Source organism: Microcaecilia unicolor, chromosome 9, assembly GCF_901765095.1.
Source record: "Microcaecilia unicolor chromosome 9, aMicUni1.1, whole genome shotgun sequence".
Taxonomy (NCBI): domain Eukaryota; kingdom Metazoa; phylum Chordata; class Amphibia; order Gymnophiona; family Siphonopidae; genus Microcaecilia; species Microcaecilia unicolor.
The window spans coordinates 11,052,226-11,079,331 of NC_044039.1; the positions used below are offsets into that span (position 1 = coordinate 11,052,226).

A 27,106-nucleotide genomic window follows, 5' to 3' on the forward strand; every position below is an offset into this window, starting at 1 on the left:
ACATAGTAATGGGAGGGATACTGGACCATCGTTCCCTCTAAGCTGAGCAGGAGTCCTCCAACTGCATTGCTGTCAGTAGGGGGTGGTGTTTCAATGTTGTTTTCAATCACTAGGGACAGACAGGTTCCACGGAGTCCTGCAGAGCTTGCCTGTCCTTCACTATTGATAGTAAAACAATGCCCCTCACTGGCATTACTGTAGGTTGAGGCAGGGCCACTGAGAGACAAAGCCAGGCCCGCCCCCTCCCCCTCCAGGCCCACCCCGATTACTTGTCCTGCTCCTGTCACTGTGCGCGGCAAAATTCCCCAGGGCCCAGCAGGGGCGTAGCCAGACTTCGGCAGGAGGGGGGTCCCAGATCCCAAGGTGGAGGGGCACAGTTTATCCCGCCTCCCCCAGCCACTGACCACCCCCCCCCCCGCCACTTTCGACACCCCCCTCCTGCCGCTGACCCTCCCCGGTCGCCGCAGCCACCAGGTACCTTTGCTGGCAGGAATCCCCAACCCCCGCCAGCCGAAGTCTTCTTCAGCGCTGGTCTCCAGCGCCTTCGCTGATCTGTTTCTGTCAGTCCTGACTCCTGACGTCCTGCATGCACGTCCTGCACGGGGCTGCATACAGAACGTGCACGCAGGATGTCTGGAGTCCGGACTGACAGAAACAGATCAGCGAAGGCGCCGGAGACCAGCGCTGAAGAAGACTTTGGCTGACAGGGGTTGGGGACTCCCACCAGCAAAGGTACCTGGAGGCGGCGGGGAGGGGGATCGAAAGTGGCGGGGGAGGGTCGGTGGCGGGGGGGGTCGAAAGTAGAGGGTGCCAGGACTAAATCTGTGGGGGCCCATGCCCCCCGTGGCCCCACCTAGCTATGCCTCTGGGGCCCAGTACTAGCATGGATCCCCTGTTCCTGTGCACGACGGTAACACAGAGCAGAAGTCCTTCCTTCCTGCCGCGTCCAGAGGCTGTTAGGACACGGCAGGAAGGAAGTACTCTGCTCTGTGGCGCTGCCGCACACAGGAACAGGACAGCAATTCCAGTGCCAGGCAGGACCCCCTTGGATGCCGGACCCTGGGGAATTTTGCCCCCCTCCCCCCCCCTTAGCGGCCCTGGGTAGAAGACTCCCACCCTAGAGGGAACAATGTTCTGGAGCCGATATTTAAAGGATTTATGCTCCTGACTTTGAGAGTTCTGCTCCTAAATTTAGTCTCTTTGAAAGTTTACCAGGGCTGAGGACCTAAATTTCTACTCAACATTTCACTAAACTCCTAAATTTAGGAGCATAAAAAGAGAGCAGCACCAGGGTTGCGTTTAGGCTACAGAAAAACAGGAGCTTAGCCCTGATTTTTGGTACTAAGCTCCGTAGTCCTAAATTTATAACTTTAACCTCCTAAATTAAGATGAATTTTCAGCTGAAACCTTAGTAGCCTGGCTAAAAAAAAAAAAAGCACAAATTTGGGAGCTCAACTTTTTTTGAATATTGGGCCTATTGTGTATTTGTCTTCTTGTTCGCTGATCTGGATCAATAGTTACAGTTCATCTCCATTTCTATCCAGTTTAGATTAAAGCCAAACCACATTCAGATTCAATTTACAAGAGCTCACTTATCAGTCCCCTCACCCCAGCCCCCCTCTTCCAAACAATAATTTTACAGTGTAAATAGGCTGATACAGGGCTTCTTTTGACACCTAACCAGCATGGAACGTTCTGAAATTTCATAAAAGGCTTTGTCATGTTAACATCGGTAATTTGCATAAACGAAGCATGACCTTGCAGGGTTGGAAAAAAGCATTGTTTTCAGATTGGAAATGCAGAAGCATTGTAAACACAGGCTGGGCTCAGCATAGCACTCAAGCACTGAAAAGCTTCTCACACAGAAAACAGACTCCTTTGTGGGCTAGAGCTTTTTAATTGCAGGTTTCATATATATTCTGCCGGCTTTCACTCCTCTGACACAGCAATTAAGTAGCAAACAAAATATTCTGAACGCCAGGGTTTTTATTCATTTATAATACTTAATAGTTTCGAGGTACTCTAACAATGAAAAAATAATATGTACTATGAACAGAGTCTGCGGTGTTTGTCTGTGGTCGCATTTCTTATCAAAATATACATTGAATCAATATTGATCTCTTTTACAATTATACACAGGAAATCATATCAGAGCAGCACAGTGGAGGAACAGCTTTAGGAAGGATCTACACAGACAGCATCCATGACTCAAGACCTTTTTCAGAAACCACAGCATTTATCAGTAAATCGTGGTGAACAGAAGCTAAAAAGTGCACAGATGGATTTGGTAAGTGTGCTTTTGGGATGACTCACAGTACAGCTTATCTCAGGAACGATGGGAGGAAAAAGAGACAGCATTAGGGGCCTTTTGACACAAGAGTCTCTGCAGCGATGACCTTTGGAGTCCGGCTACGCCGATGCAGAAGGCAGATGCAGAGTTTCCGTGTGCACATTTCATTTACAATGGACTCGTCGGGCGTGGAGAAGGTACTGCTTCCGCTGGCAGCACCGGGCGGCTTCAGTCCATCATCTGCAAAACCCATGTAACCTCTTCGAGGGCATGATATCTTAGCATGACCCCCATTCGTCAACAGCGGCCTCTTTTCAGTACAGTACTTGCCATGGTTACATTCCATTGTCCCTTTGTCAGCGGTCAAAATTCCATGATAAATTCTGCATAACACTGTATTTAATAACAGCAGCACCAAACAGAATATTAATTTGCAATTATATCTTGCTACGGGTGATGTTAGCAAAATGTATCAATGCGCATCTCTAAATATCAGAAAATATCGGGAGGGGAGGGACAGATTTTGTCAACAGATTATTATAAAAATGGATGTCCGACATGCAAGTCATGCTACACGCTTAGGTAGTCTATTAACGTATACATGACATTGTTAACAGTAAAAGTGGTTAGTTTTTCTCTTGACAAAGATAACATGGATGGGAATCAGGGATTATTCAACAGTCTCAAGGATTTTTGAAGCCCTTATTTATTTTTTTTCCCCTCTATTTCCCAGCCTCTTTTGTTCCCTACCAGCCCAAAACATCCCATTTGGTCCTGTGTTTATACTGAGGCAAGGACTAGCTCTTTTTCATCTTAGGCTGGAATAACCAGCCGCCGGGGATTTAGTATCAGTACAGTAATGAATGCTGGTTGCTAAGCAGAGCAAGGTGTCGCAATGGCAGCAAGTTAAAGTGACAAAACCATTGCTAAATACATTGTAGAGGGGGGGGGGATTCTTAACAATACCCACATTAGGTGGTATAAAGGGCATCGGCTTATACTTGAAGCACTCCGTCCGTTGTCAAAAGCAAAAAGGAAGGGATGGTGTGCAAGGCAAGGGCGTAGCCAGACAGCAGATTTTGGGTGGGCCCAGGCAAGAAGTGGGTGGGCACCAAATGTTCTCCACCCCCCCCCCCCCCCCCATGCCAAAAAAAATATCTCAGCTGGTGGGAAAATGCTTCTCTCCACCTCGGTAGTCTGCAGCAGGCATGCACTGAAAACTGAGCGTGCGCAGGTGCCGGTATCTTGGAGAGTAGCGTTTTCATTATTATCAGGGGGAAGTCTTCAGCTGGCAGAGCTTGGGATCCCTACCGGCTAACACTAAGCATGTGCTACTGTTGGGTGGGCCTGAACCCTAAGTGGGTGGGCCCCGGCCCACCCAAGCCCACCTGTGGCTACGCCACTGGTGCAAGGACCGGATATCTTTTGAACCTCTTTCTGCACCTTATTGAGACAGGTGAAAAAAATGCAAATCAAACAAGCAGCTGGACAGACAGGTCAACGAAAAGCAACATACAGGACAAGGAACCTCAAAAATACTGATCAGAGAAATTTCTGAAGCTTGCAAGTCAGATGTTTAAGGCTGGTCAGAACCCCTTCTTGAGAATATCACTCTCCTAAATCTAAAATACAAGACCCACCCCCACCCCCCTCTTGCTTCTCATTCTACCTCTGAAAATGTTGAAGAATCCTGGAGTGATGGTGGTGATGCTACCATGCAGCACTTGGTAGCGTCAAATTGCAAGTCTGGATGGCGTTTACCTTTCGTTTTCACATGTTTTGTGCCTTCCCCAAGCCATTAAGAAAGACATCGGGCCTCTGCTTGCGTGTAAGCAGTAATGACAACCTCTTTGCAGTTATCTGTGTGCAAACAACCGGAGACATTCAGAACTCTAATAAGGGTAGTCCACTGCAGAAGTAAATGAGCCAAGAAATCAAACCATTTAAAGAAAGTGAAGAAAAAAAAAAACCTAAAGGAAGAGATGGGAAATTAAAAAAAAAATGATGATCCCACATGCAGAACACTTGGGTCAGTAGGTTTCATCCCAGCAAGACGGTACAATGCAAGCACATATATCCAGAGCCATCAGAGGTCCGAGAACGCTGGATGATGTAGAAACAGAATGGTCCATGCAAGTGACCTGAACCCCAAGATACACTGCGTGCAACCAAGACAGGGTTCCAGACATCTTCAGAATGAGTTAGAAACCACAGGAAATGCAGGTCCAGTGACGTCATTACCATTTGGAAGCCCATTGGTTTAAATAGGTTTAATCTCCCTGAAAAATGCACGTATTTATTGGATGTACTGGCCAATGGAGCCTGATCCCTGTCCTGTTATTGCCAGAGGAAAGGAAAAGTGCTATTTTGGGCGACGTCAAAGTCAAGAAAATGAGTCTTCTACTAACCAAATGGTTTTTCTTATTCTCTAAAGTGATATCATGCAGGCTTTATAGTATATTACTGAAGCCTATAGTTGGTTCTAGATTGATTGATTGATTGATTGATTGATTTCCATTTTATGGCAAATAGTACTTGGATTAATTCTAGTTAGCAGATTGATGCAGTCTGGTTTACAAGATAGATGGGATGGGAGATCGAGAGCGTCTGAGAGGACAAGGTGATGTCGCTGGAGACAGTCTCAGTGCATTGCCTGCCAAGCCAGCTATGTTGTTTAAGCTTCTGGATTTTTCATACCCTTGTACAAAAAAATGCACAGACGATCAGTTTTCAGCCAGAAAATAGACAAAGACAAACAATGCAATGCAGTTAAACACGACACGTTTGTGTCTGAAGAGGCGGCTTTGCCTGCATAGAACAGATGCTGAGACAATTTATAATGCTGTAAATGATGATGCTTATTGTTGCAGTTAGCGCCAATTCATGACAACAAAATGCTCTGCGTTATCATTGCGACAGAGCTTGGGATTCTGGGAGTGGGGGATTCGGTTAAGGCGGGGGGGCGGGGCTCTCTGGAGAAAAGCAGAGCAGGTTAAATTGTGTCAGCATAAGAGGGAAGAAACTCACATTCCAAAAAAATAAAAACCCCACACAAAAAAAGAGCAACAGGCAAGCAAGTGAGTTAAAAGACATTGCTGTGAAACCCAGTTCCTTGTTTGAACAGATTTACCTGAAAAAATACAGAAAATGCATAAAACTGGCCTATATTAGATTGTACGTTACAGTGGATCAGTTGTCAAAGTACAGAAATAAAAAAGGGTTCACATTAAGCTCACATTTCTAACTAAAAGGGAAAACAATTCAACGCCTGATTGGCTGTTTCTTTTCTGGATCAATAGCAATATCTTATCCGTGCCACTTTTCTGGCACGCAGAACAGATGTAATATTCTGAAAAGTGCTGAAAATGAGTTATAAACATGGCGGCCGTGTCAGGAGCACTCACAATTTGGACGGCTACGTTACATTTATGGGCGTTATTTTGCACGTATACTAACGCTTCATTTCATGGTATATTCCCTCAGATTCTATATAGTGCGCCTAGAGATCAGCGCTGAAATCGGGGAAGATTCTATAACAATGCGCATAACTTAACAAACTAGAGGGTCCTTTTACTAAGGCGCGCCTAAAAATGGCCTGCACTAGTGTAAAATATAGTATCTGTTTTTAATTTTTAATTTTTTAATTCTCTTTTTTTCTCAAAATTTTTCTTCTTCTATCCTTTATCTTGATTGACCACTTCTTTTAAACTAGTCAGTTTAACCCACATATATTATGTATATATGTCTCTGTACTTCAACAGATAAGTGCTCGACTTTTTTCCTTCTAATATAATATTGTCTACAGTGCAGAGACATCCTATATAATAAAAAGCACCTCCAACGTTCTGAAGCTGACTCCGTGGCAGTGAACGTTTGAAGGGTTCATGCTGCCTCTAACGCTGTATCCATCTCCTGAATTGACGTCACATACCTCCGGGTTCGTCACAAACAGCGCTGACCAACCACAGATAGCAGCACGAGGCAGAACCTCATCTATAGCCTTCCCTTCGACTTCATTCCCTCTGATCGCGGAAAGAGGAAATGACGTCAGCAGGCGGGACTCAGAGGGAACGAAGTCGAAGGGAAGGCTACAGACAGGCAGGGCTTTCAAAGACACGGCCGCTTCGACAGAGGTAAACAGGGGAACGAGGAGAATCTCTGGGTGGCTGGAGGGGGAACAGGGGAGAGAGCACAATTGCTGGGTGGCTGGATGGGGGGCAGGGGAGATAGGACAATCGCTGGGTGGCTGGATGGGGGGGCAGGGGAGATAGGACAATCGCTGGGTGGCTGGAGGGGGGGCAAGGGCAGGGGAGAGAGGAGAATCACTGGGTGGCTGGAGGGGGGGCAGGGGAGAGAAGAGCATCGGTGGGTGGCTAGAGGGGGGCAAGGGAAAAAGGAGAATCGCTGGGTGGCTGGAGGGGGGGCAGGGGAGAGAAGAGCATCGGTGGGTGGCTAGAGGGGGGCAAGGGAAAAAGGAGAATCGCTGGGTGGCTGGAGGGGGGCAGGGGAGAGAGGAGAATCACTGGGTGGCTGGAGGGGGAACAGGGGAGACAGCACAATTGCTGGGTGGCTGGAGGGGGGGCAGGGGAGATAGGAGAATCTCTGGGTGGCTGGATGGGAGGGCAGGGGAGATAGGACAATCGCTGGGTGGCTGGAGGGGAGGCAGGGGAGATAGGAGAATCACTGGGTAGCTGGAGGGGGAACAGGGGAGAGAGCACAATTGCTGGGTGGCTGGAGGGGGGACAGGGGAGATAGGAGAATCACTGGGTAGCTGGATGGGGGGCAGGGGAGATAGGACAATCGCTGGGTGGCTGGATGGGGGGGCAGGGGAGAGATGAGAATCGCTGGGTGGCTGGAGGGGGGCAGGGGAGGGAGGAGAATCACTGGGTGGCTGGAGGGGGGGCAAGGGCAGGGGAGAGATGAGAATCGCTGGGTGGCTGGAGGGGGGGCAGGGGAGAGAGGAGAATCACTGGGTGGCTGGAGGGGGGGCAGGGGACAGAGGAGACACACTCACACCCAGCGGTCTCACTCTCTCTCTGTCACACACACACACTCGCACATTCACTCTCTCTCTCTCACACACACACAGTCACTCTCACACACACTCCGAGAAAAACCTTGCTAGCGCACGTTTCATTTGTATCAGAAATGGGCCTGTTTTACTAGTACATACATAATATATGTGGGTTAAACTGACTAGTTTCAAAGAAGTGGTCAATCAAGATATAAGAAGAAAAATTTTTTATAAGGATAAAGAAAATGAAGAAATATGAGGTTTTTATGACCTGTGATGAACTCCACGCCCCCATTTAAAGCCGCCGAAAATCAATAAGTAAACGGTTGGGCGTTTTGAGGTCTTTTCCTCGTTTTTTCCGAAAAATTTCGAGAAAAAAAAAAGAAAATTTAAAAATTAAAAATAGATAGTATATTTGTCCCAGAATTTTACTGGATTCTTCATTACAGTTTGGACTACCACATATTTAGAGTCTCAGTTTGCTTCTTCTAGTTTTAGTGTTTACTGCGCTAATGTAGGCACGTGTTTTGCACACGCGCAGGTCCATTTTTCAGTGTGCCTGTTAAAAAGGCCTTTTGGGGGGCTGAAAACGGATGTGAGGCAAAATAAAAATTGACGCATCCATTTTGGGCCTGAGACCTTACCGCCACCCATTGACTTAGCGGTAAGGTCTCACGCGGGCAGTAATCGTCAGCGTGCATACACTGCTGATTACCACCTGGCTAGGGCAGCGTGCCAAAAAATAAAAAAAATATTTTCCGATGCGCGTATCGGACGCGCTGAAAAAAATGGAATTACCACCCGGGCCACGCGGTAGCTGGGCAGTAGTTCCAAATTGACACACCTTAGTAAAAGGGCCCCTTTGACAATCTAATGAGCGCTAATTGGCACTGATCATAATTTGCACTCACAACTCGCTATGCACATTCTGTAACAAAATGTGCCAAAATTCTAACATGTGCAGGCAAAAAGGGGTGTGGTTACGAGCAGGGAAATGGGCGTTTTTGTGGGGTTCTCAAATTTTCATGCTGTCATGGAGTGAGTGGTTTAGTAAAATCTCCAGGACCCCCTGCTAAGAATGTCTGTTGATGGAACCTTGCAAAAGTTTGTTTCAAAGCATTCTGGTATAGGGATTTAGATTTTAAAATATTATACATTGACCCCAGGATTCTATATATTGCATTTAAGTTCCACACGGAAATTAAAACGTATTCTGTAACAATGTTGCGTGACTTAATTGCTTAACTAGCTAATCAGCACTGTTAATTGGATGTTAACAAGCAATTATCAGCATTAATTGGCATTAAGATTTATGCTCAGAACTCACTAGGCGTATTCTGTAAGGTGGTACGCATAAATTCTAAGGGACCCTTTTACTAAGGCGCGAACACATTGGTGTGCCATATTGGAACTACCGCCCAGCTACTGCGTGCCCCGAGCAGTAATCCCATTTTTTACGTGCGCCCAACCTCAGGCGGTAATTCCATTTTTGACACACAACCAAAACACGCAGTAGAAAATATTTTCTATTTTCTACTGCATGGCGCTTACCCAGCAGTAATTGGCAGTTTCTGCGCGCTGGCCGCTTACCGCCCGGTTAGCGCGTGAGACCTTACCGCTAAGTCAATGGGTGGCGGTGAGGTCTCAGGCTGAAAATGGACGCACCTTGGTTTTAATTTTGCCGCGCGTCAATTTTCAGCCACAGAAAAAAAATGCCTTTTTTTTCAGGATGCGCTGAAAAAATTGACCTGCGTGCTTCCAAAAAAATACACCCTTACACCTGTGCAGGCCACTTTTAGGTGCACCTTAGTAAAAGAGCCCCTAAGTCGCATAGTTGAAAAAGGGGGCATGGCTGGGATGGGGCATCGTGTTTCTAAAATCTATGCACGTTGTTGTAGAATATACCCGCTCTGCACCTAATTTAGACATCGGGATTTATGCCAAGTAAAACATGGCGTAAATGGCCGCAACTATATTTGGCCACATGGCGAGGCGCTCGGCGTTATTCTATATACCACACAGAAATTTAAGCCAATTCTATAAGATTTAGGCATGCGCCTAGGAGCATTCTTTTCTATGCGGAATTTTCAGGCAGCGTATATAGAATCCAGCCCTGATTGTACAAAATGGAAATGTGCTTTACTCCAGTTTAAATATCCTGCTACTGCGTTTCCCACAATCTGATGAAAGTCTACGTAATGGATCGCACTACATTTTTTTCTGCTCAAATGATTTATTGCAGATTCTAAACTTTTAAATTAGACAAATACATCTTTTCCAATTATTAATGCTATTGATAGAGAAAATCTTTGAAAACGGATGGATAGCAATCTAAGGTGAACTGTCTTCATCACATCGTTCAGTTACAACAGACATGCCAGCAAATATTAATCCATGTTAAATTAGTAAATAAATCTATGATTGACTAAAAGCATTGAAAGGGCATTTAAAACAAATGAATTGCCAATCCAGCACAAAAAGAAAATACAGTGCTTCCCCCGGGTTGCAAGGAGAAGTTGGACCAACCTATTATTACGCACTCATCTACATTCGCATAGCTTTCATAGACATAGGTTGGACAAAAATCTCAGTGTTTTGGCACTGCAGCTTGCTGTCACTTGTTTTGTGTCCAGACACGCAGTAAAAACAGAGTAACCATGAGAGCATAGTCTTAGTGAAAGGCTGAAGCAGATGATTTCCATCCAAAGATTAGAAAGATAATCTCTTATTTTCCTTTTTTGGACCAAAGCAAAGAGGGCCCAGGCATGGAAAGGCATGAGAAGGCCGGGTAGCAGGAGCAATAAACGGAGGCAAATGACCTGAAAATAAGAAAGCTCAAAGCTACTAAGGCTATATGAAAAGGAGCAGAGAGACAATGAAGGCGTAAAAATGGAGAGAGGAAGATGAATGGAAAGAATTCCAAATTTGAATCAATTTTGGAAAACAACAAGATAATGAATACTAAAAAAATTTTAAATTAAATTTTTTTTTTAAAAAAAGCTGAAAAAAATTGAAAACTTATGTGGCAAGAACAAATCAATAAATATGTCTGAAGTAAAAAAAAAATTTTGATAAACAAATGACATGCCTTTAAAAAAAAAGTCTAGGTGGCAAAACTACTACAGTCTTCTCTCTCCCTTCCCCCAACCTCCCAGTCACTGACACAATTACGATACAAAATCGATGTTTTTTTTTTTAAATCCTGCTTTATATTTCAGTTCAACCACCTTCAAAATTGGGAAGAACATTAGATACTGACTGTTGAAGCATTCAAGGACATAACAAATTTTTTTTTGGCCTTCTGTTTTGTGAAAATCCCAATGGTAATTAAAAAAAAAAAAGATACCAGGCTAAACCCAGTGGGAGCTCTCATTCACCATCCCAGCTGCAACTGGAGAAAGGAAGCAAGTTCAAAAAGATCCCAAGTCAGTGACCTGACATAACCTAGCAGAAAATCCCCATTGGCAAAACTCTCTATGTAGCTGTAGCTTTCCTTTTCAATTAGTAACTGTGAGGAAATAAAGGTCAACAACCAAGCTATTGGTGAAACCTTTTTATTGGACTAAATGTACCTTTGACAGGTTTTGAGAAGCAAAAAATACAGTGAGGTGAGTCCAAGGAGGATAATAAAAAAAAGTCTTTATTGAAAATACTTTAAAACGACCCTTTCTTCCTCCTTGCTGTTTTTTCCTTAGACAAAAATTTTAGACTTATCTTCTCTTCATCACGTCACTGAAGTCCACGTGGACTAACAGTAATCACAATTCTCAATTCAATTATTAGCTGAAAACTATTGCCTGTCATTAACTAATCCGCTTGCCCTTCTACCTTTTCCCATTGGGAGAGTTGGAAAGCATTAGATGGTGATTTCATAGAGGAATCTAGATTACAGTTTTATCCAGGGGTGTGCTGGTAAAATTTTAACAACGGGCTCTCTCTCCGGACATAGCCGGCCCTGAAATTTGGGGGGAGGAGGGAATACATGCCTCTCTCTCCCCTCCCTTGTGCGGGCACGCTAGGCATACCTTTGCCGAGCCCCACCAGCCAATAAACGGACTGCCACCATTCTCTGCTGCTTGTTTCTGGCTCTGAGCAGCATGATGGAACCTTCTTGCGCTTGCATGAAAAGTCCCAGCCTGACGCTCAGAGTCAGAAACAAGGAGCAGGGGGGCAGCAGCAGTCTATTTACTTGGCTGGTGGGGCCAGCATCACTGCCAGCAAAGTAAAAGAGAATTCAGGAGGGGGCCCAAGCCTACATTTTGGGAGTCAGTTGTTAGAATAGCCATGGGGAGGCCTACTTTAACAACCGGCTCCCAAAATTCTTAAAAACTTAACAAACGGCTCTCGCGAGCCCGTGAGAGCCCGCTCCAGCACACCACTGGTTTTATCCCTCAGAAGAAGCTGTACAAGCAGATGAAGACAGAAGACCCTAGCGCAAAAGACTTTTGGTTTTTTTTTCTCAGACATAGAATAGGAGAAAACCTTAGTAAAAACAAGCCCGGAAGTGGACACACGTGAAAAGACCATCACATGCAACACCAAACAGTTTTTCAGTAAAACATCCAAGAGAAAGGAGAAGGAAGAGAAAGAGAATTTGAACAGTATACAGCCTTCACTATCACACACATTTACATAAATTTTACATAAATTTTGGCCGAAGTCCAGAGTCAAGTGACTTTTTGTATCTAATTAAAGAAGTCCATACCTTTCCTGATCCCTCCATCCGTAGCACACGTGTAATCGCCAGTTGTCAACAGGAAACACGTCCCCCCTCGTCGGTTTTTATCTCTGGTGCTAGAACGTCTCATTGGGTGCCTTTCACCAGGGGACAGTGGCTGGTCACTTCCTGCACTGTCGTCACCTGATAATACTGGTCAAAGCATCATGCCAATTTGCATGCAACAATGAATGAAGAAATAGACATGGCAAATTTATAGTGATATTCCAAGACAATATAACACTACTTACAGTATACATCAGTCTGTGATCCAACACCTAGAACAAACTCTATCATCACTCACCGGCTCCCAGCAAAAATCCAGCAGGGCAAAAAAATCACTGAACACATTCTCGAATGTATCCAATGTATTCTTTCCAGGTTGCGATAGTTTGGTTTGAAAATTGTCCAGATCTGTTAATATCCATGAGCTTTGAAGTCTACATGGAGGGGCATAATCGAACGGCGCCGGCCAAATCGATTGCCGGCCATCTTCGGGGCCGGCGCCATAAGCAGGCATCAGCCAAATCGCTCGCCGGGTTTAGAACAGGATCGCTGGGTTTAGATGAGATGGCCGGCTCCGATTTTCAGCCATAATGGAAACCGGACCCGGCCATCTCAAACCCGGCGAAATGCAAGGCATTTGGCCGTGGGAGGAGCCAGCATTTGTAGTGCACTGGCCCCCCTGACATGCCAGGACACCAACCTGGCACCCTAGGGGGCACTTAAAAAATCTTAAAAAAACAAAACAAAATTAGCTTCCAGGTGCTTAGCACCCTTCCCTTGTGTGCTGAGCCCCCCAAATCCCCCCCAAAACTCACTGCCCACAAGTCTACACCATTACCATAGCCCTAAGGGGTGAAGGGGGGCACCTACATGTGAGTACAGTGGGTTTGGGGGGGTTTTGGAGGGCTCAACATTAACCACCACAAGTGGAACAGGTATGGGGGGGAATGGGCCTGGGTCCACCTGCCTGAAGTGCAGTGCACCCACTAAAAATTGCTCCATGGACTTGCATACTGCTGTCAGGGAGCTGGGTATGACATTTGAGACTGGCATACAGGCTGGCAAAAAATGTTTTAATTGGGGTTTTTTTGTGTGTGGGAGGGGATTGGTGACCACTGAGGGAGTAAGGGGAGGTGATCCCCGCTTCCCTCCGGTGGTCATCTGGTCAGTTGGGGCTCTTTTTTGGGACTTGGTCCTAAAAATACATGGACCAAGTCCGGCCGGCGAAATGCTTGTTCAAGCCAGCCTTTTTTTTCATAATAAGGTGAAGCCGGCCATCTCGTAACCCCGCCCCTTCCCGCCTTCGCTACCCTACCAACACGCCCCCTTGAAGGTTGGCCGGCGCCGCAACGAAAAATCAATTGGGGCCGGCCAAAATTGGCTTTCGATAATACCAATTTGGCTGGGATTGAGAGATCACCGGCGATCTCCCGATTTGTGTCGGAAGATCGCCGGCGATCCCTTTCGAAAATAAGCCTGATAGGCACTCACATTTTCGACGTGACATGGCATCAGAAAACTATCACAATTACCGAGACCTTTTAACTGATGGAAGAAACTTTTTTTTTTATTTTATGCTTTGCACGTCGTGAGATTTCCTATTTAATCATAGAAGCTTCTGGAATCTAAGCGGCAAATTTTGACTTGCTTGCTAAAATAATGAATGTCACAAAGGAGGGAAGTTATCAGGGCAGGCTTTGGTTAAGTCAGGTTATTTTAGAACAAGGTCCCATTTTATTCAGTGAGACCCTGTGCTAAACTAACCCGACATGGTAACATAATCCGACCTAACAGTAGCCCATGTTGATAACTTCCCCACTAAATAATGTTTCAGTCAGTATTACAAACTATATCTAATGAGAAAATTGGAACTTCATTACTAAGTTCCATCCAGGATCTGATTTAATAATTCCAGATTTAAATCAACGGCTTAGGCCTGAAAACTTCTTCAAAATCTGGATATTTTGTGTTTTAGGAAAGGATGAATATATTATGTTGGTGACAACTTAAGCTTCTTGACATTGTGGATCAGGTGGAGGACTCAGTTGCAATGCTGTGGAGGCAGAGATGTCACCAAGATGGTCTTCACAAGCCCCTGCAGTAAGGGAGTCATGTTCATTGCTCACTAGCGACATCCAGTGGCCAGATTCAGGTCCCATGATTGCAAGGTTCCAGAAGGAGCTCTGACACTTGGGAGCCCCCCTTTACTAAGCCACGTGCATCAATTTTGAACCTCTGCCCGGCTACCGCGTGGCCTGGGCGGTAATTTCATTTTTTTACTCGTGTCTACTAAACGTGTCGGAAATTTTCCAGCGTGCGGTGCTAGCTGAGCGGTAATCGGCATTGTATGTGAGTAGACCATTTCCGCCCGGTTAACGTGAGACTTTACTGCTAGGTCAATGGGTGGCGGTAGGTCTCAGGCCCCAAATGGACGCGCACCAATTTTTATTTTGTCGCAAATCCATTTTTGGCGCTGAAAAATGGACCTGCGTGCATCCAATACACACATCTACACCAGCACAGGCCCATTTTTCAGCTCAGCTTAATAAAAGGGCCCCTTAGTCCCCTATCAAATGCTATTTGTACAATGAGCAAACCAAGAAGGCAATTCTATAAGTGGGTGTCTCCATTTAGGCACTCCATGGTCATGCAGTAGAAGCCTATTCTAAAAGAGAAACTGGGCATCCAGGTTCCATTACAGAATACAAAGATAAGCTGGTATCGGTGTGCATAACATTTCAGCACCCACAGTTATACCAGCTGTAGAACTGGCATTAAGGGGCCCTTATACTAAGGTACGCTGAAAAATGGCCTGCGGTAGTGTAGGCGCGTGTTTTGGCTGAATTACAATAATCACACTTTTAATTGGCTCACAAATTAGGCAAGTATGATTTACTTCCGGTTCATGACTTCTTTCCCTTATTTAAGCTTCCTTTTTGGCCATCTTGTTTTTCAGCATTTCAGAGTCGTGTGGGTGTAGGACAGACCTCGCGTAAGTCACTTTGTTCTTTTATTGATCTTTTTTCTTATTTGAATTTGGGACCAAAATGTTTAATGAAGGTTATTTAATTCAAATTGTTAGCTGTGAGCAAGGAATTGACATATAACATCTGTAATTTTTTTCACTTTTTTCCACCTTTGTTCAACCTTTTCTCATCAATTTGGACGTGATACCACCAGCACACAATAGATTTTTGTAAAACATATAGACTATCTTATAAGTCTTTCACTTAGAACAATTTAAAACTAAATTTTATTATTAATCACCATTTAGGTCGCTACCTTTTGTGACATCTGTTATGCTGGGTTTTTTTCCAACTACCCTTTGAAGATATATGCTTCCTCCATTTCTGGACATGTGAGTTTATGATATATTTCATCACATTCATTTGTTTTATTTTTATATCCATTTAGCAATTTTTTTAATATCTATTTTAAATTTTTGATGATTATTTGTATTTTTCCAGTTTATACAGCGATACTAATATTTCCTCGAATGTAAAGGAATATTATATAGGTGGGGGTCTTGTTTGTTTATCTAATTGCTTTTAGGTATTTATGCTCATGAATAATGTTTATGTTTCATTTAATCAACCTGATCTTGAATCACATTACGGGGCATAATCGAACGGAAACGCCTATCTCCATGGGCGTTTATCTCCGAGAACGGGTCCGTGAAGGGGCAGACCGAACCGTATTTTCGAAAAACATGGACGTTTATCTTTCTTTGAGCTGGGCGTTTTTGTTTTTCAGCGATAATGGAAAATGAAAGCGCCCAGCTCAAAAACGAATAAATCCAAGGCATTTGTTCGTGGGAGGGGCCAGGAGTCGTAGTGCACTGGTCCCCCTCACATGCCAAGACACCAACCGGGCACCCTAGGGGGCACTTTTACAAAAACAAAAAAAGGTAAAACAGCTCCCAGGTGAATAGCACCCTTCCCTTGTGTGTTGAGCCCCCCAAATCCCCCTCAAAACCCACTGCCCACAAGTCTACACTATTACTATAGCCCTAAGGGGTGAAGGGGGCACCTACATGTGGGTACAGTGGGTTTGGGGGTTTTGGACGACTAATAAGCATTAAGCAGCACAATTGTAACAGGTAGGGGGGGGTGGGCCTGGGTCCACCTGCCTGAAGTCCACTGCACCCCCTAACAACTGCTCCAGGGACCTGCATACTGCTGCCAGGGAGGTGGGTATGACATTTGAGGGTGAAAATAAAAAGTTGTGAAACGGCATATTTTGTGGTGGGAGGGGGTTTATGACCACTGGGGGAGTCCGGGGAGGTCATCCCCAATTCCCTCCTGTGGTCATCTGGTCATTTAGGGCACTTTTTGGGGCCTTATTTGTGGAAAAACAGGGTCCAGGAAAAGTGCCCTAAATTCTCGCTAAAAACGCATATTTTTTTCCATTATCGGCGAAAGGCGCCCATCTCTGATCAGCAGATAACCACACCCCAGTTCCGCCTTCACCACGCCTTTGACACACCCCCATCAACTTTGTCTGCATCCGCGACAGAGTGCAGTTGAAAACGTCCAAATTCAGATTTTGATTATATCGCTTTATTCGTTTTTGTGAGATAAACGTCTATCTCCCGATTTGGGTCACAATATAGGCGTTTTTCTATTTCGATTATAAGCAGGATTGTTTTGTGGCTCATTCTTCTGGTATTATAAAAGAACAATATATCATATTAACATGTCATTTCGTTCTCTATGTGGGATATCTATATTTCATTGTTTTATAATGCAATAATTTATATTTTATAATTTAGTTTTGGTAGCCTTACGTATTATTAAGATTTTATAAAAGTTTTATATAAAAATTTTTACATTAATTTATATATGTTGCTTTTAGAATATATATATCATTTTTATTGGTTGTTATTGAGTATATAAATCATTGATTTTTATGGACATCAATACATTTCTAAATGTTTTTAAATTTTGTATATTTAGACATATCGTGTTTGTGATTATACAAGTTTTTAAATGTCATGTCATTTGTTTTGTAGCCCCTGACGCAGCCCTGCTGGGCGAAACACGGCCAGTGTCGGGCTGATTCTGAATATTTTTGTCATATAATAAATTGATATTTTTCTCTTTTATCGATCTGCTCTTTTGTTTTTCCATCTTGGAGTTTGCAGACCGGTTGCCCTGTTGTTTTCTTGGACCCTCTGTGGTAGTGTAGACACGTGTTTTGGATGCGCGGTAAATTCTCAGACACAAAATGGGCACGCGGCAATTTTCATTTTGTCGCACGTCCATTTTCGGGAAAAATTTTAAAAAGGCCTTTTTTGTAGGTACGCTGAAAAATGATTTTGCGTGCGCCCAAAACACGCGTCTACACTACCGCAAGCCATTTTTCAGCGCACCTTAGTAAAAGGACCCCTCTGAGCCCATTAACTAATTCTTCTGTGTGTGGATCTGGGATCCACACCAAATTATAGGAACCCAAATTTGGGTGACCTTTATAGAATCCAGGGGGAAACGTGCACAGAAATGCAGGCACCTATAGAATTGTCCTTCACAAATATATGGGAGGGTTTATAAAACAAAAGGAAGGATCCCGGGTAGTCCAAATGAAAAGTTCATGCACCAGAATCCCAGTTCTGGAAACGCAAATGAGAAAGCAGAGACCACAAGCTCAAAGAAAAATATATTCATAGGATAAACAAAGACATTACTACGAAAATCTTCACTTGAAGTTCAGGTAATGAATGAATGAAATTGGTTGCTAGTAATTATAATCTAGAAAATATCTTTCAGCTTTCCAAATTGCTCTCTCTTTTAAGTAGAGCCTTGTTCAATGCAATGACTCATTTGTGTTTGATATTATATAATGTGTTGGCTCGGAGAGCATGACATCAGCAAAGATAGCGAAAAGGCACAGAGTTCAATATATTCTCAAGTCATGCGAGACAAATAGCCACAATGCAACCAATGCATGTAAAAGAAAGAGTAGACCCACCCATGAACAAAGCATTCATGACCCAACAAGCCAAGTACATTTGGATGAACGTAGAATATCATCGCTCTCATTCCAATGATACAAACTTGTGTAAGGGTGAAATAATTACAGCCGCTATCGCAGAAATGTTAATGCTGTCAGATGCCTGCACAAACCGTCGGCCCATAATGCATTGCTGCGCATGCAATCTTGCTAATAGCCTACCTGATCTGTTGTGTTCCATCAGCCTGTTGTCTTGGCCCAGGCATATATCACTCTGCATGCTATTGCATGCCATGTTCATGTCCGTCTTGCATAAAGTAGGGGATCCCGCCTGAGGAGCATGTGGGATGTATTTTTTTCTCTTCCTCGGAAGCTTCTGCTTGGCCATTGCCAGAGAGTAGTACATTCCAAAATTGTTGACAATGACTGGCACAGGCATGGCTATCGTAAGCACGCCAGCCAGTGCACAGAGTGCCCCCACCAACATGCCTGACCAAGTCTGGGGATACATGTCTCCATACCCCAGAGTTGTCATGGTGACGACCGCCCACCAAAATCCAATGGGAATATTTTTAAATTGCGTGTGATTGCTTGCTGAGGGGTCATTCGGGTTGGCTCCTATTCTCTCCGCATAGTATATCATTGTTGCAAATATCAAAACTCCTAGAGCCAAAAATATTATGAGAAGCAGAAATTCATTAGTGCTAGCTCGGAGAGTATGCCCAAGCACTCGCAGTCCTACAAAATGACGGGTCAATTTGAAAATCCGCAGGATTCGAACAAACCTCACAACCCTGAGGAATCCTAATACATCTTTAGCTGCTTTCGAGGAAAGTCCCCTCAATCCCACCTCTAAATAGAACGGAAGGATTGCCACAAAGTCAATGATATTTAAGAGATTTCGGATAAATTCAAGCTTGACCGGGCAGAATATGATGCGCACTAAAAACTCAAATGTAAACCATGCCACGCAGACTCCCTCTACGTATATCAAAGCAGGGTCCGTTTCAATTTCGTAGTGCGAAAGCATCTCCGTTCCATTGTCTATTGGTTCTGTTTTGTTTACAATTCTATTGAAGGCCTCGTGGGTCTCCAAGCAAAAGGTAGTAATCGATACCAGGATGAAGAATAAAGAGGCAAATGCGATGAACTGCAAAAAAAAAAAAGAACAGGAAAAGACACGTGAGTTAAATCCTATACTAACATCAGTCTCAAAGAGGCAAAGTTGAGGAATCACAGAGTATTACAGAGTCACATTTTAAAAGATATTTTTAAAATTCCAAATGTAAACTTATTAGTTGCAAGGTTTACTGCTATAATGTCTAGTAAACCCCCTATCTAAAAAATCATTCTTGATATAGATTAGATATGGCTAGATACAGATGGTGAAGTGATAGGAATGACCACAGTACAAAAGGAGTAGAGGCTGACCACAGACTGAACCAACTCAGGAGATGATGTTAATGAAAACACTTTATTGATTTTTCAAGGGACCCGACACGGCCCGTGTTTCGGTGCACAAAGGCGTCTGCCTCAGGGGTCCAAAGGATGTTCTAAAAAATATATATACATGAATATTATACATATAAAATGGAGAATTTCACCCTTCACCACTTCACCCTATTCTGATAGTCATCTTTCTATAACTGTCTGTATAGATCTTTTTTCTCATCCCTAACCTTGTTGTAACACCAATTGTATCTGCTACCCTGGAATGGCGATGCCATAACAGGACTTTGTAAGCCACATTGAGCCTGCAAATAGGTGGGAAAATGTGGGATACAAATACAATAAATAAATAAGTTTTTAAAAAAAAACAAGTATTAAAAACAATTAAAACATATACATTTCAAATAAAACCAAATTACAAAAAATGCATAAAGATAAAATCAGATTATAGGTTGCCTTTATTTTTAGCAGCAGACCTATTAGCAAAGAAAATGTATATCATACTTGTGAACCAACAAAATAAAATATAATAAATCAGATATCATTGGACTGAGGGAAATCATATCAATGAACTGGTTTAACCAATAAAACAATTTCATAACTATCCCATATGAAGGACATAAAATGTACCACAGTGCAGTGGCGTTCCTGGGGGGGGGGGGGGCAGTGGGTGTGGTCCACCCTGGGTGCATGCCGCTGGGGGGGGTGCCGCGCGCCTGTTGGCTTCGCTCGTTCCGTGCTCCCTCTGCCCCGGAACAGGTTACTTCCTGTTCCGGGGCAAAGGGAGCATGGAACGAGCGAAGCCGACAGGCGCACGGCACCCCTCCCCCCCAGCAGGTAAAAATGCACCCGGGGGTGTCCTTTCGCCGGGGGGGGAGGTGTCCTATCGCCCGGGGGGCGCATCGGCGATCCGCCCCGGGTGTCAGCCACCCTAGGAACGCCGCTGCCACAGTGTACACACGTTAAGCAGAATTATAACCAAAGGTGAACTCTATGAAATTGAAACCAAGTTCCGCCACAATTCATGCAAGAGTGTGGACATAACCGTACAAAGTGGGAGTCATGAGAGTGAGATATATATATTTACATTTGTAGTTTCCCACATAAATCAAGTTGATATTGCCTATTTTTGTAAGTTTAATATATGTAAACCACTTTGGTTGTACTACGGAAAGGCAATGTATCAACCCCCCCCCCCCCCCCCCAACTTTCTACTCCTAAATATACCACTCTGCAACATCAATTCATGTCCTCTACCTACTCCCTATTTATAAAAATGCTTTCTGAAATTCTCTTATTCCTCTGGTCTTCACTGTCTCTACAAGCCGGCTATGTCATTTCTTCCTACCCCATCCATGAAGACGTATGTTAGTCCTCAATCTGCCCCTTTGAGCCATATATCATGACTTCTTGTCCTAGAACTTCCTTTCCATTGAAAAATGCTTGTTTTGCACAAGTAAGGTCAATGGAAAACCATGCAGGTTGAACCACGCAGCTAAAAAAATACCTTAAAACAATTAAAGAAAAATATACGATAAAAAAAACAATGTAAACCATGTCAAAAAGGTTCCCAGACAGTGCTTGTGACTTTAAAAAGGTCCATGGTGTGGCATTACTTATGTACTGTGCTAGCAGCAGACCCGAAGTACTCGTAAACCAACTTGAGATGTTCTAGAATCTACAACAACCAAAATATCTGGAAGAAGCCACCCTAAAAGTCCTTAAAAACATGAAAATAAGTTAAAATAGTGGTGGATCGCATTGAAGACAATGTTCTTCAAGAATTTTATAACATTTATGAGACTTTGAAACCTCTTCTCTGGTTGGAATGCATCACTGTATTTTTCCTAGCGAAAAAAGTGCCGGTACTCAAATGTCAGGTCACCCTTTAGGGGTGGGGTGATCACCGAGTCATCCACCCCACAATAGCCAGGCCCCCTGCAACCAGCCACAGAATCTATGACAAGGCAGAATTGGTGTGTAGGGCCTGAGCTCTTTCATTAAAACTTGGGGACCACGGGTCAATTTTAGCAGACAATGGAAAAGGTGCTGGTACTCAGTACCCCCAAGTACCCCCTCAAAAAAAAAAGCCCTAGAATGCATTGACGACGTCATTGAAACACATTGACATCATTGTTTTAAGGTATGTTTTTACAGGTTTATTTTGTCAGTTATTACGCATGCATGACATCCTTAGGTTTAAAAGCTAGGGTGTCATAGCAAGTTTGTTTTACCTCTAAACGCCTCCAGGTATATGAGCATGTGAGTAAATCTCTTTTCTTGAAATTCTACATCCTAGTTTTGAGATGTTTTTTTTCAGTAATTGTGTGGTTATTTTACTTCTTGTCAGTCAGTGCTTATGTCATTTTGTTTGTTGGACCAGAAGAGGTGACTTTTGCTGTTTTACAACAGCTGGGTAAGCCCCTCTGTTTTCCCCTCCCCTACCTTTCTTCAGGTGGTTTTTAATTTTAATTAGTGGTTCTTTTACAGTTATTTACATATTGATGCACTTTTTAAGTTCTTTTTATTTATTCTGTTCTTATGTATTGATACAGTAGCATTTTTATATTTTAGGTATTAAACATTTGTATAGTTTTTACTTTCAGTCCCCTTCAGGTTTTATAGTTGTTATGCTAATGTCTGTATTTTTGAATGTTTGTTTTTTTTCAGTTGTTCGTCCCCTGATGCAGCCAATTTCTTTGGTGAAAGATGGCCATGTCAGGCACAGATTGTCACATACCCGGAATCTGACACTGGGCGCCCGGCGTGTGCGGCCACGGCGTTCCTGACTCTGACGCTCTGGACGCTACACGTGTAGTCCCGCCCATTCTTGGCGCGTCGTTTCAGCACATCCTCAGACAGTCGCGTGTCATCCTGGCGTGCCTTCAGGTTGCAGCGCACGCAGGAGGGGTGCGGTCCTCCTTGACGTCAGGTGCCTTCAGCTCTTAAGGAAGGAATCCCCCAGTGTGTCTTTGCCTCAGCTACTACTTTGTCGGTTGCATTGGTGAATTTTCTCTTGTTGCTTTACTGCCTAGCCAGACCTCTGCTTGGACCTGACCCTGTTTCCTGATTGCTGACTGCCTGGAACTCTGCTGAGACCTGCCCCTGCTTTGGCTGTCTGCCTCGCTCCCTTGCTGTCTAGACTGGTACCCTTCCTGGTAGTGCTTGCTGCCCAGATCCTCCGGAAGTCCTGCCGGCCGCCTGCACCCAGGGGCTGAACCTTTGGAGAATGGTGGCTACCGCAGGTGAAGCACTGGACTTTCCGACTGCCTATTCTAGAACTGATCCCATGCCTTTGGGCCAACACAAGGGATCACAAGCGGCAGCTGTTCCCAGGTCGCTCGGGATAGACCGTGACACAGATGACTGAAAACCTGGGAGCATTTTACTGAATAAAGACGGCGTCATTGTAACAAGACCTGCTTCTTTGTTTTAACTTCCTCATTGGATATGGTAGATCGCCTGCCTAGCTGTTCCCTGACACTTAAATCTAAATACACTTAGCTGAAAGCAACAGATGTTAAATTTATTTGTAAGGTTAAATATTACTGTTGCTCCTTTGCTTATAAGGATTTTCTCTTGACACACTGTACACTAACTGTAAAAAGAAAACAAATGAATATTTTATAAGCACTATGAAATGCTGTTTTTAATATTTCCTTTTGCAGGCCCAGCGCTAACCTAAAAAAATGCAGAACACTTTTCCTCTCAGTTGGAGCAAGTATAGGGAATTACCCAGTAACACATAATTTAAAATTACGTTCACAGCGGCCAGGACACAGAGCAACAAAGTACTTGATTTTTCTTTTCTTTAAAAGCCGTGGTTAGCTCATAAAAATTGCAAATGCTAAAAAAGAAAAATCTAAATGAACTGTTGGGATGAAAAGAAAATCCTATTGCATGGCATATGTGTGAAATCAGAGTGAATGCCAATAGCTGGGAAAAGACTACAATTGTTTGTGTGAGAGAGAGGGAAAGAGGTTGTGGATGCATTTCTCAAGATGAATGAAAAAAAGGTTTTATCATACCAATAACTTTATATTTCAGGACATCGGAGGACATGTTCTGAAACAGCATGATTTTTAATCACTTGTTCAGTGGCTAAGAATGCAGAGAACTTTCCTATCTGTGGGGCCCTTTTACTAAGCCGCGTAGATGCATACGTGCGTCCTACGAGTGTCAGTTTTGACCTACCACCCAGCTCCCGCGTGGCCCGGGCGTTAATTTCATTTTCTACGTGCATCCACTAGGAGCTCCAGAAAATATTTTGCATTTTCCTGAGCGCAGCGCTAACCGGTTGGTAATCGGCATTCTACGCGTGTACACCATTACCTCTCGGTTAACGGGTGAGACCTTACCACTAGGTCAATGGGTGGCGGTAAAGTCTCAGGCCCAAAATGGACGCATGCCAATTTTCATTTTGCCGCACATTCATTTTTGGACAAAAAAAAAAGACCTTTTTTGCAGGTGCTCTGAAAAATGGACCTGCGTGCATCCAATACATGCGTCTACACCAGCGCAGGCCATTTTTCAGCACACCTTAGTAAAAGGACCCCTGTCTGTAAGACCCCCTGTCAACGTTCTACTGTTTTCATTCTCTCTCTGACTTTGCTCACCCTTCTCATAGAGTGACTGCCTGCCTGTCTGAAAGACCCCCTGTCAACGTTCTTCTGTTTTCATTCTCTCTCTGACTTTACTCACCCTTCTCATAGAGTGACTGCCTGCCTGTCTGAAAGACCCCCTGTCAACGTTCTTCTGTTTTCATTCGCTCTCTTAGGGGCCCTTTTACTAAGGTACGCTGAAAAATGACCTGCGCTGGTGTAAATGCATGTATTGGATGCGTGCAGGTCCATTTTTCAGTGCACCTGCAAAAAAAGGACATTTTGGGGGGGCCGAAAATGGAATGTTCGGCAAAATAAGAAAATATTAAGTCGACTTTTGACCACTTTTCGGTAAAAGAGCCCCTTAGATTGTGATCTCTCCGGGGACAGAAAAATCTCTTCCATACCTGAACGTACACTACTTCAATAGCTCTCAAGCTTGTAGGTGGTATATATATAAGGAATTAAGGTGATTTTTAACTAACACCCAAGTATCCATAGTGGTGTCCGATGTCTTTATATCACTGTGGAAATTAAAAAGATTGAGACTATACTTTCCAAATTCAGGGGTCCTTTTACTAAGCCGCTTAGGTGCCTACATGTACCGAACGTGTGCCAAATTGGAGTTACCACCCAGTTACCGCATGGCCCTTGTGGTAATTTCAATTTTAGCATATGTCCGCTATGCACATCTGAAAAATATTTTTTTATTTTCTGGTACACATGATGGATGTACGCCAAGTGGCATCTGACGCGTGTAGGTCATTACCGCTCAAATTTTTTACCACTAGGTCTATGGCTGGCAGTAAGGTCTCAGACCCAAAATGGACGCGCAGCAATTTTGATTGTGCCGCACGTCCATTTTCGGCAAAAAAGAGGCATTTTTTACAGGCACACTAAAAAATGGATTTGTGCGCGCCCAAAACCCGTGCCTACACTACCGCAAGCCATTTTTCAGAGCGCCTTTGTAAAAAGGACCCCTAAGTCTTCAGATCCCTAACTCAATCGCTAGTATTATCTAAATGTGATTTTTACAAATGTCATCTATGCAGGTCTAGAAACCTCATTAATCAGAAAACTACACGTTGCCCAGAACACGGCAGCTCGCCTTGTACTCAGAGCTCCCCGTTATTCTAAAGCGACCTCACTACTACTAAAATTACGTGGAGGGGCATTTTCGAAAGGTCATCAACGTATGAATTAGGACGCCCTCAGGAAGTTGGCCAAAATCAGGTAGGTATAATCAAAAAAATAGTATGGACGTCCTTAGACATTCCATTATTGCAGTGCAAAACGCCCAAATTAGGGACGCCCAAAGTATAGTAACTACGAAAGGACGTCCCTAAAACATTCACTGTCCTTGCCAATTTATCATATCAACGTCGTTCGCCGGTTCTACGAGAAAGACGTCCTTATTACTATACTTTGGACTTCTCTGATGTACCTAGTTGTTCCGCAAGTACAGTGCATGTAGTTGCGGACATCTAGGTACGGGAAATATAAGGAAAATTCATACCTACCTTATCCAGCCTTAACATCACATTGTATTTGTTCCCCTACCGGACTTGGCGATCACCTTTACAGTACTATGTAAGCCACATTGAGCCTGCAAATAGGTGGGAAAATGTGGGGTACAAATGTAACAAATAAAATAAATAAATGTTACTATGTTACTCTTTGGGGTTCTACATGGAATGTTGCTACTAACTGGGATTCCGGAATCTTGTAAGTCTTCAGGATTCCAGAATCTTCAGAACTTTTAGTACAAGAAGAGTGCTGGGCAGATTTCTACGGTCTGTGCCCTGAGAACGGCAAGGACAAATCAAACTCGGGAATACATATAAAGTATTACATACCATGTAAAATGAGTTTATCTTGTTGGGCAGACTGGATGGACTGTACAGGTCTTTATCTGCCGTCATTTACTATGTTACTATGTTACTTCATACTGCACTGAATGACAGCTCAGAATCCTCTAAAAAGAAGGAAGCATTGCCCTCGACAGCAATTCTCCCATTAAGCACTTTGTCAGAGCATCAACAGACACACTTAGACCCTAACACCACATGTCTCTGAGCAACAGAAGGACGATCATCTCATCAGACTCTTCAGTGCTAAAAATGATAATTGTTTTAAACAAATACAGCCTGCACCCTCGAATCAAGCCAGACTCCGAGCGCTCTGAAAACCAGAATATCTCCAAGACTGCATATCAGCCTCTTTTCTGCAAAATTCCCGTGCCAAGCGGCCATAAAATCAACAGAATATGTATTATGTTACGGCCATTATTTTAGAAAAACATCTACATGTAAATAGCAGCATTTACACATGTATTTCACGTGTATGGGTAAATACCAGTTTCAGACGACTCATTTATACATGAGTATCCATACCAGATTTCAAAAGGGCGTGGCTCAGGCAGGCCTTCAGAATCTCTATATTTTTGCCATTTTACAAAGGAAATACATGTGTATGGGAAATAATTCCTCAATGCACATAAGGGATTCAAAAAAGTGCTCTTTTCAACCAGAGTTTTATACAAGGGATTAAGGGGGTCATTCTTCTTGATCCCAAGTATTTTACACCCACCTTCAAAATGAAATCATATTTATTTATTACATTTAAACCCCACATTTTCCCACATATTTGCAGGCTCAATGTGGCTCACATTAAACCGAAAAGGCATTCACCAGTCCGATAATTGTACAAATACAATATATTGTAGTAATATTAGCAAAATTTGCCCCTTCCTTTCTGAATACGCTTCCAGAACCCTTATCCACACCCTTGTCGCCTCTCGCTTGGACTATTGCAATTTACTTCTCACTGGTCTTCTGCTCAGCCATCTCTCTCCTCTCCAATCTGTCCAAAATTCTGCGGCACGACTTGTTTTCCGCCAGAATCGTTATACCCATACTAGCCCACTCCTCAAGTCACTTCACTGGCTCCCTGTCCACTTCCGCATTCAGTTTAAACTTCTCGTACTGACCTTTAAATGCATCCACTCTGCAGCCCCCCATTACCTCTCCGCTCTCATCTCTCCCTACATTCCTCCCCGTGAACTCCGCTCGCTTGACAAT

General features: G+C 43.7%; 1 protein-coding gene across 3 annotated transcripts in view; it reads right to left on the minus strand.

Annotated features, from left to right (window-relative positions):
- Positions 1-1,941: 1,941 nt before the first annotated feature.
- The window catches only part of KCNC2 (potassium voltage-gated channel subfamily C member 2), a 119,639-nt gene continuing 94,474 nt past the window's right edge, over positions 1,942-27,106 (minus strand). The window contains exons 3-6 of one of the 3 annotated variants that reach the window (XM_030215267.1): positions 18,199-19,126; positions 12,010-12,174; positions 4,052-4,150; positions 1,942-2,683 (exon numbers count right to left, since the gene is read on the minus strand). In XM_030215267.1, coding sequence (XP_030071127.1) covers positions 4,089-4,150; positions 12,010-12,174; positions 18,199-19,126 — 1,155 coding nt within the window. In that variant the 3' untranslated portion in view covers positions 1,942-2,683; positions 4,052-4,088. The other 2 variants (XM_030215268.1, XM_030215266.1) reach the window with 2 other exon arrangements.